The following is a 15,944-nucleotide window of genomic DNA, read 5'->3' on the forward strand; positions in this document are numbered from 1 at the left end:
TCGCTGCTGCCTCCCTGCCGCAGTTCGAGAAGCCGCGCCGGACGGTTACGGCGGGGGAGGCGCTGCGCCCTGCGTCTTCCCTGGGGGAGGGCGGTACGCCAGGTCGCGCGCGGCCGTCGTTGTGGGGCGTGAGAGGTGGGGCGAGCCGTTGTCCCCGCCCTCCCCTCGGGAGCAGGGGAGAAAAAAAAAAAACCTCCCCGTCCCCACACCAACGGGTGGGTGTGAGTAATCCGTGGGGGCCCTTACGGCGGAGTGCGGTCGTTTCCGCCTCCTCGTCTACCCATGTCGTTGCTGCGCGGCCTGCGGACCCGCGGGTCCTGGGCCTTTGCCCGGAAGGGCCCGAGGAAGCCGGCGGCCAATCGGGACTGGGACGTAAGTGCTTCCTTTTCCCGGGTGCCGAGCCGGACCGCCGCCCCCTCCTCCTTCTTTCTTCTTCTCCTCCTTTTCCTTTTCCTTCTTCTTGTTCGGCTCCCGCGCGTGACTGGGATCCTGGGCCTGGCGGGCGCCTGGAAGTCCTGTGGTCCAGTACAGTGGTTGCTGCCCCTGTCACCGGAAGCCAGGAATAAACTTCTTAACACCAATTTAGTATTAAGAAGCAGGCGTTCACTTTATTGCAGGGCTGGGTGCACGGGGGATAGCTCCATCTATCGTGCACACGCTAAGGTGCGCTTGCTAAAACTTTTATTTCCCTGTTATCTACACATGCATTAAACTCTAGGACTAGTCATACATTCTATTTCCCAGAAGTAATTACAATCTACCCCACCCTTGTATGCCCTCTGCCCTTTGGTGGTCTTCTGAGAGCCCCTGGTAGTCGTCTCGCTGTGTCCGCTTGATGACAACCCGCCACTCACTTCCATATATGGTCCCCTTCTGGCTCAGAGGCCCTGTTTTGGTCCTACTGCCCAGTTCCAGACAGTTCTTTGAAGATACGATGGTCCTTATCTTCATTTTCAACTGGTCTTTGCTGTTTTGTCCATATCCTCTCATGATGTCCCAGGAACATTTGCTGTTTTGTCTGTATTTTCCGTCGACAAGAGCGAAAACACGTCCTTGGGTGCATTCTCTTCTGGGGTTTCTCATAATGCCGCCATCTTGCTTTGCCTGTGCTGGCTCAGGCTTTGCTCACTGGTGGCCTGAAACCTTGCAGGTTGGCCCCAAGTGGAGTTTCTGGAAAAGCTTTCTGCTTGTCCTGCCTTTGGGGGTTGTTGCTCTGTGACCGTTCCTGTCAGGTCTGTTTTGGGCAGCAAGGCCTGCGTGACCTGACTCTGGCATGGATTGCGTCTCTTGGGTGGCATGCAGTACATACTGGCTCTGCATCAGATAAAGGCTTGGAGATTCTCTGTGCTTCTGGAAGTATTGGTTGACGGGAGTCTCTAGAGATCAGCGATATTGTAGGTGGAGTGGGGTTGTTACCAGCACTAGGCCAGCCAGAGCAATCCTTTCTCCATCTGAAACTTGAAAATCTCCCAGGAAGATCAACCACATCTCCTAGTGCCTTTCCTAGGGATGCACTGCCCTTCTGATAAAGATACTTAATGTGGTATCAAGTTGATACAAAGTTCTGGAATTTGGGTTCTTTTTGTCATTCCTTCTCTTGTCTTTCCTCTCCCCCTGACCTTTTTCACCAACCTTGAACCAGCAGGATGAATTGATGTCTATGAAACTTCGAACAATGTAGTCGTGGCACCCTTGATCTTGTGCCAGGGCCATTAAAGATGGATTTGTATTTCTTTTTCCACTTTGGCCTGAGTGAAAAGAACAGAAGAAAAGGCATTAGTTTCATTTATTTATTTATTTTGGATCCCTGCAGTTTTTAAGAGCCTTAGCACATAAACATACAGATTTAGAAAGCTACAAAATAGACACAACCAATTTATGCCATTTAGCACAAATATAGAGGAAGTGGATACCATGACAGGGGTTTTTGTCTGCATTGCATGGACGTGACAGCAATGTCTATTTAGGCCAGTGGTTTTCAGAGCCTTTATACAAGACACTTGCTTACAGATGGAAGGCTTAGTACTACCTTTGTTGCTGTCATGGCTGAGTATTTTTAGCAACTGTGGGGCTTGTGACTCTTTTAATTTCTCTGGTTTGTTTAAGGCTATGCCTTCTGATCTGGAACCTGCTGATGCCTTAGGCTGCACCGTATGCACGGTATTGATAGGAATATCGTTTTTTTGGTTGGTTGTTTTGCTAGCAAATGTTTAAAAGCAAATGCTTTACGATGTTGTAAAAAATATACTGTTGAATAATTTTAAGGTTTTTTTTTTTTAATTGAAATTAAATCCAGTCCTCCCTTCTTGCTTTTGATGTCTTCTCTGCAGAGTACAGTCCATGATTTAACAGTTCATCGTGCAACTCCTGAGGACCTAGTAAGTTAAAAATTTATTGTTACTTCTCTTGTAGGTGATGTATTTGGTTACCTAGCATAAGAGTTTATTTATGGTGATATTTTTGTGGCAATACTTTTATCTCTCCTTGGAGCTTCTGAAAATATTGAGCTTTTAGTATTAGGTCTTTAATTTTGGTGTTTCACATCTACATCTATCCCTCTGACAACCGAAGTTTTTCAGTGTCCTGTCTCCATCAGGAAGTGCTATGTTTTTGTTTCGGTATTTACCATTATAAAAATAAATAAGACCTCAGGGAATTAGTCTAAAGTTAGGTCTTATCTCTGCTGAAAGGACTGAAAAACATGTTTTATTCTGAGAATTTCTCTAATTCTAAGGATATTCAGTTTTTCTTTAAACAATTTTACATAGTTTTTTAATAGTGAATGACTTGTTCTTTACAAAGCATAGCGTAAGCATAAAAGCATGCCACTGTAAGTTTTGCTGGTAGCACTCATTACCAGGATGGAATGGACAATACGAGCTGTTATTGATATAAATGTGTGTGTTTTGAGAGGCTAGTCAGGACAGATGGAGGTGATGGGGGGAGAGACTCGATTCCGTAAATGATTGGCTTGATAGCCTTTAACAAGCACCTCACATTTAATTTATTACTCTTTAAAGCGAACATATCTATTGCATTATTGGAGGAAGAGAGAGAATGTCAGTGATTGACAGTGGTGTTAAACTAGGAGTATGCATTGTGTCTTTTTACATATCTCATAAGTTGGAGTGTTTGTTTTTCTTCTTTTACAGCAGAGAAAACTCTTGCTGACTCCCTGACTGACTCAGTCCCTACCCTGACTCAGGGTAAAGGAAAGCAGACTTTGCTTTTGTTATCTTTGGAGTAACTAAAATTTCTGTATTAATTTGGTTGGTACTAATGGTATTTAACACTCATGGATGTGCAAGAGGTGGTCTGTGATATTACCATGAAATTACAAAAAATGGTGTTTAGTGAAGGAGTGATAAAATCAGGGAAAAATACTTGTTAGCATTGCCCTGCTGCTTCTGCTTTAGGTTGTGTTTGGATTTTGAACTGTGTTCTTCAATGTTTCTGTAGCTGCGTCATCATGAACTACACAAGTCAAAAAATAAAACACTAGTGCATCTGGAACTACAAGAAAAAGCATCAAAAAGAAAATGGGGGAGGCAAAAGCAGCTGGCTCCCGGTTCCTTGGAGAAAAGGAAACTAACTCTGATGCGTGAGGTGAGAGCAAAATGTGCACTTTCAACCTAGGTAGTTTGCCAAAACACACAGAGCTGTATATTCCTGTATTCCCTTCTGTTCTAGTGAAATCTGCTCTTGCGCATAGGACAAATTTTGCTCTTCTTACTGGCTGACTGGATTCCAGATAGGCAGACAAGCTCCTTTTTCTGCATGCTGTGTGTTGTTTCAGTAAGGCAGTGACTAGAATAGGCCACATGAAATCAGCAACTATAGAACTCTAAGTTTTTCTTGTTTGTTTTTGTTGTCTCTGTCATGTCTAGCACTGCAGTCCTGTTTGTGTCTTTTAACTATGCAAAAGAGTTCTTGTTCAGCCATGAACTATGAAAAGATGAGCATTATTTGTGCTCCTATGGTTGTCTCCCCTTCTCCTCTCCCTACCTATATATAGTTCATTGTGTGATGGAAATGTGGTGGGGGAAAGGTCTCTCTGCCATTGCTGGATTTAAAGAGAGAAAAGGCAGAGCCATAAGAGCAAAAAGAATGAGGTAAGAAATCAGTAAAAAGAACCTGTTTAGAAGAAAAAATGACAAAACGAATGTTGAGGAGTTACAGTAGTTATCAGACAAGCTTGTCATCTGTGAGTCAAGCTGCTGCTTCTCTAGCTGGTTTGAAGCACTCTTGACTGCAAGTGTTCATATTATTTTATTTGCTTTTGAATTTTTCATTACATCAGCAAACTCAAGCTTATCTAAGAAACCATAGCTTATCACTGCTTCAAATTATCCTTTTCAGGTCATCACATAAGATGATTCCTTGCCGCATACTATAAGAAACAATCTCAAAATATGTTATTCATGATCTTTCAGACCTCATCAACACTTGTTCAAACTGCGAACTTCTTTTACTGCAGAAGAAATACGATGATTTAGTAGTGCTGTAAGTGTACAGTGGGTTGATGATGAAAGACTTTTTACAAACTTTCAGCAATCTGTGAATTCTGAGAACATGAAAGCATAGCCCGAAACCAAATGGAATTACTTAGAAATAAACATCACGAACTAGATAACAAAAATTCTGCTATTATACAAAATCCCCTAATCCAATAGCAACACGTTCAGTAATACTTCCATTCAGAAGCAAATTACATATCACAGAGCTAGATTAGATCAGCACCTTTAAGAAGTAGTTGGATTAGATGACTTTTTAATTCAGATGTGAAACACATAGTTAGGAAAGTCTTCTGTATTTCTTGCCTTTTCTAATGCTGATTTTAATGCACGTGTTTTTTAATTCCTCCTGAGTCTTTCTACCTCATATTTAAGAAAGAGCTTTTTATCAGCATACCTTATTTCTGTTGAACCCTATTTTTGACTGAGAGAAAATGTACTTCTAGATCGGAAAAGAAGAGGAGATAATGTCAGACAAAATGAAACACACCTGGGTTTTGCTGTTAGAAACACTGGCCTTTCCCTGTGTTCAGAGGAAAAGATGAGTGGAGAAGAGTCATAATTTTTTCCCTATCCCCATCTTAAACCCTCTTAGTTGGTGGGTCTTACCATTCAGAATAGCTGGGTAGACACTTCCTTCTGTGTCTTCCAGTACAGTTCAACCACTCTGGAGTGTCTGCTTGTCTGTCTCAAGTTGGTAGTATCTTCTCAGTAATATTTACTGCTGTGAGAGCTCAGCCTTCTTAAGTCTCTTGACTTGTACTCAACTGCAGAAGAATGAGAAAGAAAACTAAGGAGATACTGCTATTAATGTTTTTTCTTTTTTTCTTGTAGTTGGATATTGAAGCGAAAAGGAGTAAAAGCTGTGAATGTAGGAGTGAAATAGGGTTTTTAATCTTCTGGAGCTTCTCCTAAAAATCTAAATGAACATATAATTTGCAGTTGCCTCTATAGCTGTGGATACTGAGTATGTCATTACCACACCAATTGTTTCTCTAGCAATGCTTCACCTTAAAATAACGTTATTGTATTACACTAAAGGGTTAGTGGTGAATGGTTTCCCATAATTGGGAAGGGTAGGAATAGTCCCAGTCTGAAAGATAAGGGAATATTAGTGCACCCTGTGAATTACAGTAAAATTAAACTAGGAGAAGATACGGCAAATGGAAAGACATGTAAATGGGCCTATAGAAATAATTAGATGGGTGATGTCACTTTATTCACTGCTGATTGCAAGCAAACTAATTTACCCTGGGAACAGTGCTCTAAAAATGTTCAAAATACGTTCATCAGGAAGGAAAACCATTGGAAACTGCTGATGTTGAAAGAGACCTAGTATAGAGGGTGAAGACAAATTAATTGGGATTTTTTTTTTTTGGCTGATTGCCTATGTTGCCTTAATTTTAACAGCCTTAGGTAAAAAGCCATGTTTTGGAGCAGATGACCTCTTTATTTCTGCAGGTGTGGAATGACTAAAATTCTGCGTCGTTTTGGTATGAAACTAATTAAAAAAAAACCTAGACATGGTAAATATTGTGTAAAGTTGTGTAATATTGTGTTTAAAAACAAAAACTCCGAACAGTTACTTGGAAAACTGGGTTACATGTGGTAATTAGGGGACATGTATGTTTGCTGCTTTGCTAAATTGATTGTCAGGAAAAGTGTGATATATTGCAATGTAGTTCAGGCTCAGAAGATACGGAAGCAGTATATGGGACAACTTCATGACCTAACAAGGCACAACAGAATGAGATGAAAACATGTGAAATGCTATTGCTAGAATTTTTTGAATGGGGCTGAATCTAAAACAGCAGACATAACAGTGGACACTGAAGGAAAATATGGATCTTTTCTCTGGCAGCCTCAAAAGTGGGTGCAGCCTCACTGGATACAGTGATGAACTGGAGGTCATTTACATCTTTGATCTCCTCATGGGTGTTTGAAAAGTAAAAACCACAAGCTGTGTATACAATTTTGCAATATTGCTGGTTGTAAGTTTGTACAAGAAACTAGAAGTGAAAGAAGAGTTTTGAGTTGTGCTCTGCCCATGGGAGCCATTTCTCCAGACAGCTTCCATTAGTTCATAGTAGTTGACTGCCTTTTTCTTTAAGATCAGAAACCACCCTCCCTCCCTGCTTAAGCTGACCTGTCATGGTTCCAGTGGTGGACTTCTCTGGGAGAGAGAGACCTTGAATAGGTCCCTCTCTCTCTTGAAAGAAGTGGAAACTCTTTAAGGCATCCTGTGTTACCAGATATAAGCATCTGTATTTATATCTTTTGAAGCTTTTATGAAGTTTTATGGCTTATTTTTCAGGCAAGCTTCTTTCATGCAGACCTGGCTGTTGAAAAACCCACCTGAACTGGTTTTGAATTTAATAAAAATGGTTGATGGATTTTAGGCGTCTGTCAGAGATAGATAAGTGTATGTCTCAACAGCATTGAGATCAAATGATTTGAAGCTGTGCACTGACTTTCCAGTCACCAGGTTTATGTCTTTATTTTGATGAGCATGTCATAAGTATCCAGCCTGTTCTTTGGGCGAGGTGTAGAAAAAAAGAGTGAGAGGAGAGGATTGGTTGTAATAAGAAAGAGTCAAGGCTCATGGGTAGCCCAGTTGTAATAATTGTTTATTCATCGTGTTTTTCAGAAAAACAAGGCGAATGATTGTATTCACTCAAAATGAAGCTTGGTCTTTTGATGTATCTTGAATAAAGATCTAATTGTGCATTATAAACTTAGCAAGCATTGCAGTTTTGGTTGTTCTCTTACTAACTGCTTAGAAGAACACTACCCAAAACACGAAGGAAAAATTAGTGGGCATAGTGTGAAATATTTCCTTATGTGCTGTACTTTCAGATTCTCTCTGATCAGTACCAGTTGCAAGGTGTGCTGGAACAATCTGATCAGGTTATGGCTGTGGTAAAAGACTTATTTGGGGATGTTCCTCGCAGACGAACAGTTAAATCATCTCCTCTGTATATGGTAGTACCTTTAAGATTTTTTTTTTACTGTATTTTTTTTCTGGTGAGCTAAGATAGTAAATGGATCCAGTTGAATTTGGATGAAACACAAGTGAGTGAGTTGTAGCCCGTTATCTCACTGTATCAGTCTATTGTGAGATTTTTGGTCACTTATTCTGAAGCATCTGGTGCTTTACAGTTGAGTTACTAGCCTATGCAGAGCACTGGTTTGATCCACTGTGGTAGTTCTGATTCACTGCTATGTGGGTTGAGCTTTTGTTCTTGGATATCCTTTAAGATTTACCAGTAAGTCATGAACAAGGCTTCTATTTTTCCTATTCTGTCCTTTGAATACGTATGCTGCTGGAATGCAGGGATGGCAGTTTGCATATAAGACTTTAAGCTTAGATTCTTTTCTCTGTAGGCTGCCTTTCTCCTTTGCTTATAATGACTATTTCATCCTATATGCTTTTTTTTCCATGCCGTGCTTGTTTAAGCATGGAAGAGAGAAAGAAGCCCAGTACATGGCTGAATCTATTAAGATAACTGTGTCTGGTCTTTGGCAGTTACTCAAAAGTAGCATACATCCTATGACCCTTTGTGTGCAGAGTGCACACACTTGTGTTTTTGGTATGAAGTCCTGATAGAGACTGAGTCCTTCCTGTATCGTGCTTTCCTATTTTTGTATGATTCCTCCAGGTTTCCCTAATGTAACAATGACTCCTAAAGGTGGCCTAGACTCTTCTGAAGGACCCATTGTACAAAAATGTGATCCTCCCACTCAGCTTTCCATCCTTAGCAAATCTGTCATGGATTCCCAGGTAACGTATGCTCATTTCCATGCATGTCCTGTGGTGTGTGTGGTGGTGTTTTTTTGCGCAAAAAAAAAGATATTCAGAGGAAAGCATAGTGAAACCTTTCTTCTGTGTATTGTATGCCATGTTGATCATATACAGGAAAAAATACATTAAATGGAAGTGAATTTATTCTTTTGCGAGTCTGGAAATCTAGATTTTTGAATTTCTTAACCTGTGAGTATGAGAAACAGGCTTTCTCTTTTAAATAGTGGAATTTTCAGAAAGAGAACAAAGTAATTGCAGACTGAAGAAAACACTCTTGTGCCACTTAACTAATTGCCAGCTATTGCAATATGCCTGTGAGGTGTAATTTTGTGAGCCTACGTGGTTGCATAGCCAGCTGGATATGATTTATTTATGGTTACGCATCTGTAGATGTACTCCAGTCAACTCTGCAACCTTGACAGCCCTTTGAGTTCAACTTTTAATACTTCGCATAATTTTACAGTTTTTAGATTTGTTTCCAAAGTATATTTTTAGTGTCATTATTTAAATTGCTTCTGTGTTCTGTCACATGAATGCTGACTTTGGCTTAGATGATGCATATGAAACTTCTGAAAAGTAGCTCACTGTGGTGAAGACTGAAAGGACTGTGCAATGCAAATGCCTTTTCTAGCAAAACTGTTGTTTTATTCTCATGAATCTCTAATCCTATTTTCTATTATCTTGCACAAATATGTGCAGTTTGAGTTGCAATATTGCTCTGTTATGTCTTCTCGTGTGTGTGTTTTTAGTATGAAGAGTTATTTTTATAAGCTGTGTACTCTAGTTCACTGGATGCACGTGTGGTAGAATAGGCTTAGACTTTTAAAATAAAATATTACTGGTAGGTTTCTGCCAAGCTTCTGTGAGACTTGCTTTCTTTTATATGCCTGTGAAATAGTCCTGCCTATGAAATCCCATAGACATGAAAATCATGCCTGTGAAAATGGCAGCTGAAGGCCATCTGGTGAAGTCCACCTGCTGAGACTGAAAGTGGCAGAACTCTAATTCCAATTATGATTACTCTAAGTTTGGTATGTGATATGCAGGACTGCATATTATTCTGGTTGCTTTTATATATTTATAGAATGTAAATATAATTATACAGATCTAATTCTATTTTTTTTTTTTTAGATTTTAAAATAAAATGACAAATTTCAGAAATGCTATAATTCAGGTTGCTTTTTCCATCTTCTTGCTGTTCTTCCTCTGCATTTGTTATGGTACAAGCCTTTAAACTTTCTTTTATTTTTAAATACTACAGTATGCATTGCCTTTCTTATCTAAATAAAATACTGTATTTTGAACTTTGCCTTGTTGTCTTCTTTTCTGACACAATTGTCAGCATTGATATTTCTCAGATACCATGTACTTCCTCAAACTTTCCCACAGAGATGTGCATTTTTAGCTTTATTTTGGAAATGGGGAATGCTTATTTCCTTGAAGTACTTTAATGAAAAATAAACAAATTGGTATTTCTTCCTAAAAACAGTTTGAAATTGCTGAAATCCCTATGCTTTTATTTGTTGATTCCTACAAAAGGTTATTAATGAGGTGGAAGAGGAAACATCATCCATCTGTCAGTCAGATGATGAGCAGCAGGACTCTCTTGATTTCAAATCCAGCACCAACTCTGACAGGTCAGTGCAAATATATTAATTCAGGTTTCTATCTTAATGTTTGAGGTAGACAGAGTTAAAAGGATACTATATGGGAGCGGTTAGTTACTTTTTGTTTTCCTTCATGAATTATAGGTATGTTCTTGTCCATAATTCCAGAGAAAGCCTTCATGGTAATCTGGAGACTCTTTGTGAATGGGGAACTCATATTAGCAGTTAGAGGTACTTTAAAAATCTTTGTTTAAATAGTAAATTCTACTTACAATCACATTATTATCATGTTACAATTTGCTGTTACACTTGTTTTGAATGTAGACTATTCCGATCATTGAGAGAAGAAAATTCTTCAGGGAGTTCTCAGTTATATTCTGAACAGGAAATGAGAAAAAACATATTATCACAAGAAGTAAATGTACCTTTGACTCCAACAACTACTACTCCTTTGCTGGAACATTCAGGTTGGATTTGCCAAAGCGCAGGCTCTCAAGGAATATTAAGCTGCTAACAGGATCTTACATGGAATTCTTTTTGGTGCGGGTAGATGATGGATGGAGATGTGTTAATCTAGTTCAGATGAATTTCTAAACCAAAAAAGGGCATTATTTCCATGTAATTACTTTGAAACATTTTGCTATTGGGACCCTTCCTGGTGTATTTTATGTGTGTGTTTGCTTATTTGTTTTGTTTTTAAATCAGCCCTCAATGCTACCACTGACGTCAAGAGAATTCATTCAAGGCTTCTGAACAAAGAGGGAGAAGAGACTGTGGACCCCACTTACACTGTGAAACAAGTGCTGAACCCAGACTCAAGGAAACAAAAGCAAATTTCAGCAAAAGGTGCAGTACTTTTAAAAATAACATGCCTGTCTTTGACCAAGATCTTTAGGTATGGGAAAATGTAGGTTGAAAGGGACCTTTGGAATTCTTCTGGTCAAACTTCTGCTAACAGCATGTCAAACTCCAAAGATGGTTAGGTTGCCCAGGGTTTTGTCTAGCTGAGTTTTGAACACCTCCAAGGGTGGGTATTCCATAGGCCCTTCAGGCAGTGTATTCAAGCGGGGTCTGAATTTTCATTGACAAAACAAAGTCCATGGGATGTTGGGAACCATATATATGGCTCTTTAATGCTACCCATTTTGTTGCTAGCCATACAGTTCTCTTCTCTGTGGTGCTTTCATGCTCTTAAGTGATCTTGCCTTTGCTATGTTGCCCAGATTTTTAATGATTTTCAATTTACTTAATGAACATATGTTTACATATGGGGATTGACATCGAAAACAAAGCAGCTAATCATTTTTCACTGATAGTTCATCAGAAGACTGTTTCTGTACTTTTAACTGAGAAAAATGAAAGTATAGCAGGTATCTGAAGTTAAAGGCAGGAAACCATGATTCTCAGGAGGCAGTAGTATGTTGTCAGAAAAAGTGTTTTTGTTTGTTGTTTGTTTTATTTTCTTGATCTGAAGATAATTTAAGTGACTGGGGAGATATTTTTGATGATCTGTTATAGTTCAGGGCCAGAGAGCACCTCTCCTTGGACTTGCTTCAACAAAGATTTAATAGGATTTCATTGAAATTACAAGCTTTCTGTATGAGTTGAAATTTCAAGAAATTTCAAGGAGTTTTTTCCCTTCCTTTAGTGAAAAGGAAGCAAGCTGCACAGAACTCTTCCAGACAGAGGATGGGTGATAATCATGGAAATTCACTTCTCCTTGACCTTCCAAGGGACAGTAAATCCAGCCTGGATGTTCTCAATTGCATGATAAGCAAAGTAGAGCATGAGCTGAAGGAATATGAGCGATGTACAGGCTGTGAGGTTCAGGAAGCTCGGAGAAATTAAGGCCTCTCTGGATTTACCTTGTCTTTGGTGAATGCTCTCTGTCGTTTAATGCGCTATATCAAAGAGGTGAGAAGACTTTGAATTGCCTCTGTAGAATGGTAATAAGAGGTAATACATTTCTTCTGCTAGAAATAGGTATTTGTAATGAAAAGGGAGGAGTCCTCTGCCATGGAAGTCTCCTGGAGCTAACAGCAGGACTTACTAATTAAAATAGTCTTAAAACTCATTGCTTAAATATGTACTGAGTTGCAGCATGTTATTAACTGTGGCTTTTTTTAGAAAACGCTTTTCTTCCTTGTCCTTGCTCTGCAAGTGGGGCTTTTTTTTTTTTTTTTTTTTGTAAATATCCTCTCCCTTATCTGAAAAGCAAAGGTCATCACTCTTGCTCAGTGGCAGATAGAACAAAAGTGACTGAAGCAGTGGCTGCTACTAGCTGCCTGTTCTGCTCTTCTTTATCACAGTGGGATGGCTTAAAAGATGTGTAGTGGCTCCTGAGCTGTTGCAAGGTGTGTTTGTGTATGACATTGTGCATGACATTGGTTCTGGCTTCTTTTAATACCCAGAGCTGTAAACTACAACAAAAGTTGTCATATTATGTTTTTAGTCCCCACAACTAGAAGCAGCCAGCAGAGTGGCAGGACCAACAGCTGGATTTGGTAACTCTAACGTGATGTTATAACATCATGTGTTTATTGAATGCTGTGACTCAGAATGTCTTCTGCTGTTACGTTTTAAGATTTTCCACCTCCAGTCTGAGTGTAAAATTTTTCTCTATCTTCTTTCTGTTGTCCCAGTCCTCATTCTGGATGCACTCGCTGTTTATACTGGAAAGTTTCTATTATACAGTGCTTCTCTTTTGGAAGGTGTTAGCCAGCTGTTGCCTTCTGCAAAACTCATCTTGCAAGTGCCTAAAAACTTAGGTGCCATTAGAAAATCTGAGTTTTCATCTCTGAAGCAGATGGAAGCATCCTCAGATGGATGGGAAGGGGCGGGGAGGAGGAGGAAAGCCTTTCAGAAATTTCAAGATTTATATGCTGATAATCACAGCTGGTCATCAAAGATCCATACAGTGATTTTCCGCTGGTACCTACAAATTAATTTCATTGAATAGCATTGATTAACCTCTATTCTGAGCTATCAGTTTTAGAGGTTGTATTTGTATAGTGTACTGCTGAAGTATGTTTACAGAAAAACTTAAGTACCGTCCCAAATTTTTGATGACTTCAGCGTCCTGGAAAGCAATTTTATATACCATTTTTTCTCCTCCCCCGCTCCACCTTGCCTTTAAAGGAAAATGTCTGTTTAATACTAAGACTGATTAAACTAGAGAAAACATGGAGGAAAATATATAGCCAAGTCATAGGTGGTTTATCAGTATAGTTGTACAAGCTTTTTCTAAGTTATCTTCCATTTCCTTACTCAAGAAACACCTTCTTGAAAATATCGTTGTCAGCAGGATGCTCTTCAAACCATGGCAAATAGAACAGCTGTAGTGACTAAACTCAAGTTTCAAGTTGCAGTTCGAAATATATCATGAGACTGTCATAAAATTATAAGAGAGAAGGAATATTTGAGCATCTCTTTTTCCTTCCTCTCCATGCTAACTTTAGAAAGAAGACAGTATTAGATCTTTAATTTCTCTGAAAATGAATTCTAAAAACTACTCCCTATCAGGCAGTCATCCCGCTCTTAAAAGCAACTGTTGAAATTCAAGGTTCTCAGGCTTCTTAGTAAAATTACATATCAAATAGATGCAGATTCAGGGCAATGGAGTTTTTTTTTAATCACATAAAGGAAAATATTTTTAATAAGTAGGAGATTGTGTAAAAGTTTAATGCATGAATAAGCTCATGAGGTTAATTCTACCCTCTGTGGCAATCTTGCTTTCTCCAAAAGATTACTAATAGCCCTCAGCATAAAGCATAGTTCATCTTCCCACTTTCAAGCAAAGATGAACTGTTTTTTTCAACATAAAGCTGTTTTCATGCACTTTGGCCTAAAGGAATGTTTCTCAATAGTGGCACTGAACTTGAGAAATAAGATAATCTGTGTATTTTTATGAGTTGGCTTATAAAGTACCTTTCGAAGGACTGTTTCTTCAGTTGTATTGTTCATCTGGCTGCAAGCTTTAGTTCTTGGAATAGCCATAAAAATAACAGAAAGACTTGAATAAGCAGAATATTTTTGCAACAGAGCAGTGCTCTAAGTACCAATCTGTCTATAGAATCTTTGTACTGACAGTTCTGTTTGTTTTCTCTTAGTTTTCCTGAACGTTAGCTTTAACATGGTGTGCATGTTTCAGTAAGATATCTCTAATGATGAATATGAGCTCATTTCAGGCAAGGGATAGCTGATGACAACTGAATGCTTCTCATCCCAAAGGGGATACTGTTGTCATCAGAGGCCCGTATCCCCAGTTTTTTTAGAGGAATGTATTTGTTAGTTCCCCATTATTCTTGCTTAATGAGGAATTGCTTTCAAAATCTGAAGTGCAGGTATATGTAGCATTTTACAGTTGGGGATTGGTGGGATTCCTTAAATAAGACTTAATTTAAGCCATGTGGAATGTAAAAATAAATAAAGAGAGATTGTCTATGTATTTCCATTCATCAGGATTACAACCAGTCAGCCAGCATTGTCTGAAACAGCACAAAAAATATGTTTTCTTTATCTTGTACAAGAACCAGAAAATGGCTGGCTGGTTTGTGGTATGCTTAGAGGAGGTATATCTGCATGTCTTTGCCCTGTGACAGCTCTTGCATTTTTTCTTTGTCTCTGCACCAGAAAAGAACACTCTAACTGCATTTCAGGCTCTCTTGTGTTTTGGAGACGGAATCAGGAATTCTTTGAAGCATATGCAGACAACCTTTTGGGGAAGAGCTCCATTTATTTATTCTGATTTGTCTCTGTCGTTCTGTAACCTCCACTCCCTACACTACAGCAGTCCAAAAAGTCATGTACTTTTTCCTGTCTCTGAGCAAACAGGGTCTTTTGTGTTCTTCCTTGTGCAGGAGAGGGCCTGTCTACTACAGCAGCCGCTGTTGAAATCAGAGTTTGTTGTTATTTTTTGAGGGCAAGAGGTTCTTCACTATAAGGTCCTTTGCCTCAAAAATAGGCTTTTAGTCAAATACTTAAACCATCTATTTATTTATTTATTTTCCTCCATGGTGAAAAGCATTAGAAAACAAATGCCTTTATTCGGTCAAGCCTGTGTTCATTAGTGAGCTGAGGGAACTTAAAAATCCACAGGAGTAGCACAGGATAGTGACAAGCATGAGTACATCTGGAGTTTTTTTCATTACCACATAGAAAAAAATCTGTAAGTTAAAATTGGGTATCTCTAAAGAGATACAGTGGTTGTATTTTCAGGCTGTAAACACTGTAAAGGCAGAAGCACAGGGATTTAAAAGATTCCTTGCAGTGTTCTGAATTAACAAGGAAGGAAGATTAAGCCCACTGACACTTCTCAAACCCTGAAAATCGGATTTTGTGGCGAAAATAGTTAAGTCATTCTAGTGACACTGGAAAGAGCTCTTTGAGTATAATATGATGTGGAGCTGTTCTTGTTTTCAAAGATGAATCTTTGTTAATTAAAGTAGATTTTTAACTTTTTCTAAGCTTTTTTAGAGTGAAATGCAACTGCATGAGAAAGACCTGATAAGGCAGCAACATGAGGAGATGTTGAATGAACATAGAGAACTGATTGATGCTTTGACTGCAGAAATCCTCCTAGTGAGGGAAGAAAGCATTACTCTACAGGTACTGAGATTTATTGAGCCTTCCTTCCTTCCTTTTGTCTACTGCTGGAACTTATTTTGTAGTCTTCTATGAAGACTTTCTAGTCTTATTTCAATTGCTAATGCTTCATGTATTGCTTTTAGTATTTCAGTGGTCAAATGAGTTCCTTTATCAGAATCTACGATATCCCAAACCGTGGTATGGTATCTTTCAATAAGCCTTTTATTACTATTGAGGCTGAAGCCTTCCTGACTGGGAATGCTTTCACCCAACAAAATATTTAGTCAACTATGACTAGCAGATGTTCCTGACCCCTTTCAGGAGCATGTCTTTGAAAGCTGTTCACCATTTTTGAAATGGCATCCAAGCCCGTGAGTATTGTAATTTTATTTTAGCTTCTATCTTTAATTAGTGTTGTATTCTGCACCTACCAAA

General features: G+C 39.0%; 1 protein-coding gene across 1 annotated transcript in view; it reads left to right on the plus strand.

The window, feature by feature from the left end:
* Positions 1 to 282: 282 nt before the first annotated feature.
* LOC148594938 (spindle and centriole-associated protein 1-like) overlaps positions 283 to 15,944 on the plus strand; it is a 31,454-nt gene continuing 15,792 nt past the window's right edge. Inside the window, 10 exon segments of the mRNA XM_088523356.1 lie at positions 283 to 372; positions 2,331 to 2,378; positions 3,460 to 3,606; positions 7,371 to 7,470; positions 8,171 to 8,295; positions 9,856 to 9,953; positions 10,248 to 10,390; positions 10,629 to 10,769; positions 11,572 to 11,837; positions 15,399 to 15,530. Of these exon segments, the coding sequence (XP_088379482.1) occupies positions 283 to 372; positions 2,331 to 2,378; positions 3,460 to 3,606; positions 7,371 to 7,470; positions 8,171 to 8,295; positions 9,856 to 9,953; positions 10,248 to 10,390; positions 10,629 to 10,769; positions 11,572 to 11,837; positions 15,399 to 15,530 (1,290 nt within the window).

Source organism: Tinamus guttatus, unplaced genomic scaffold, assembly GCF_059628265.1.
Source record: "Tinamus guttatus ecotype Peru unplaced genomic scaffold, ASM5962826v1 Tinamus_guttatus_pri_ptg000182l, whole genome shotgun sequence".
NCBI classification, from domain to species: domain Eukaryota; kingdom Metazoa; phylum Chordata; class Aves; order Tinamiformes; family Tinamidae; genus Tinamus; species Tinamus guttatus.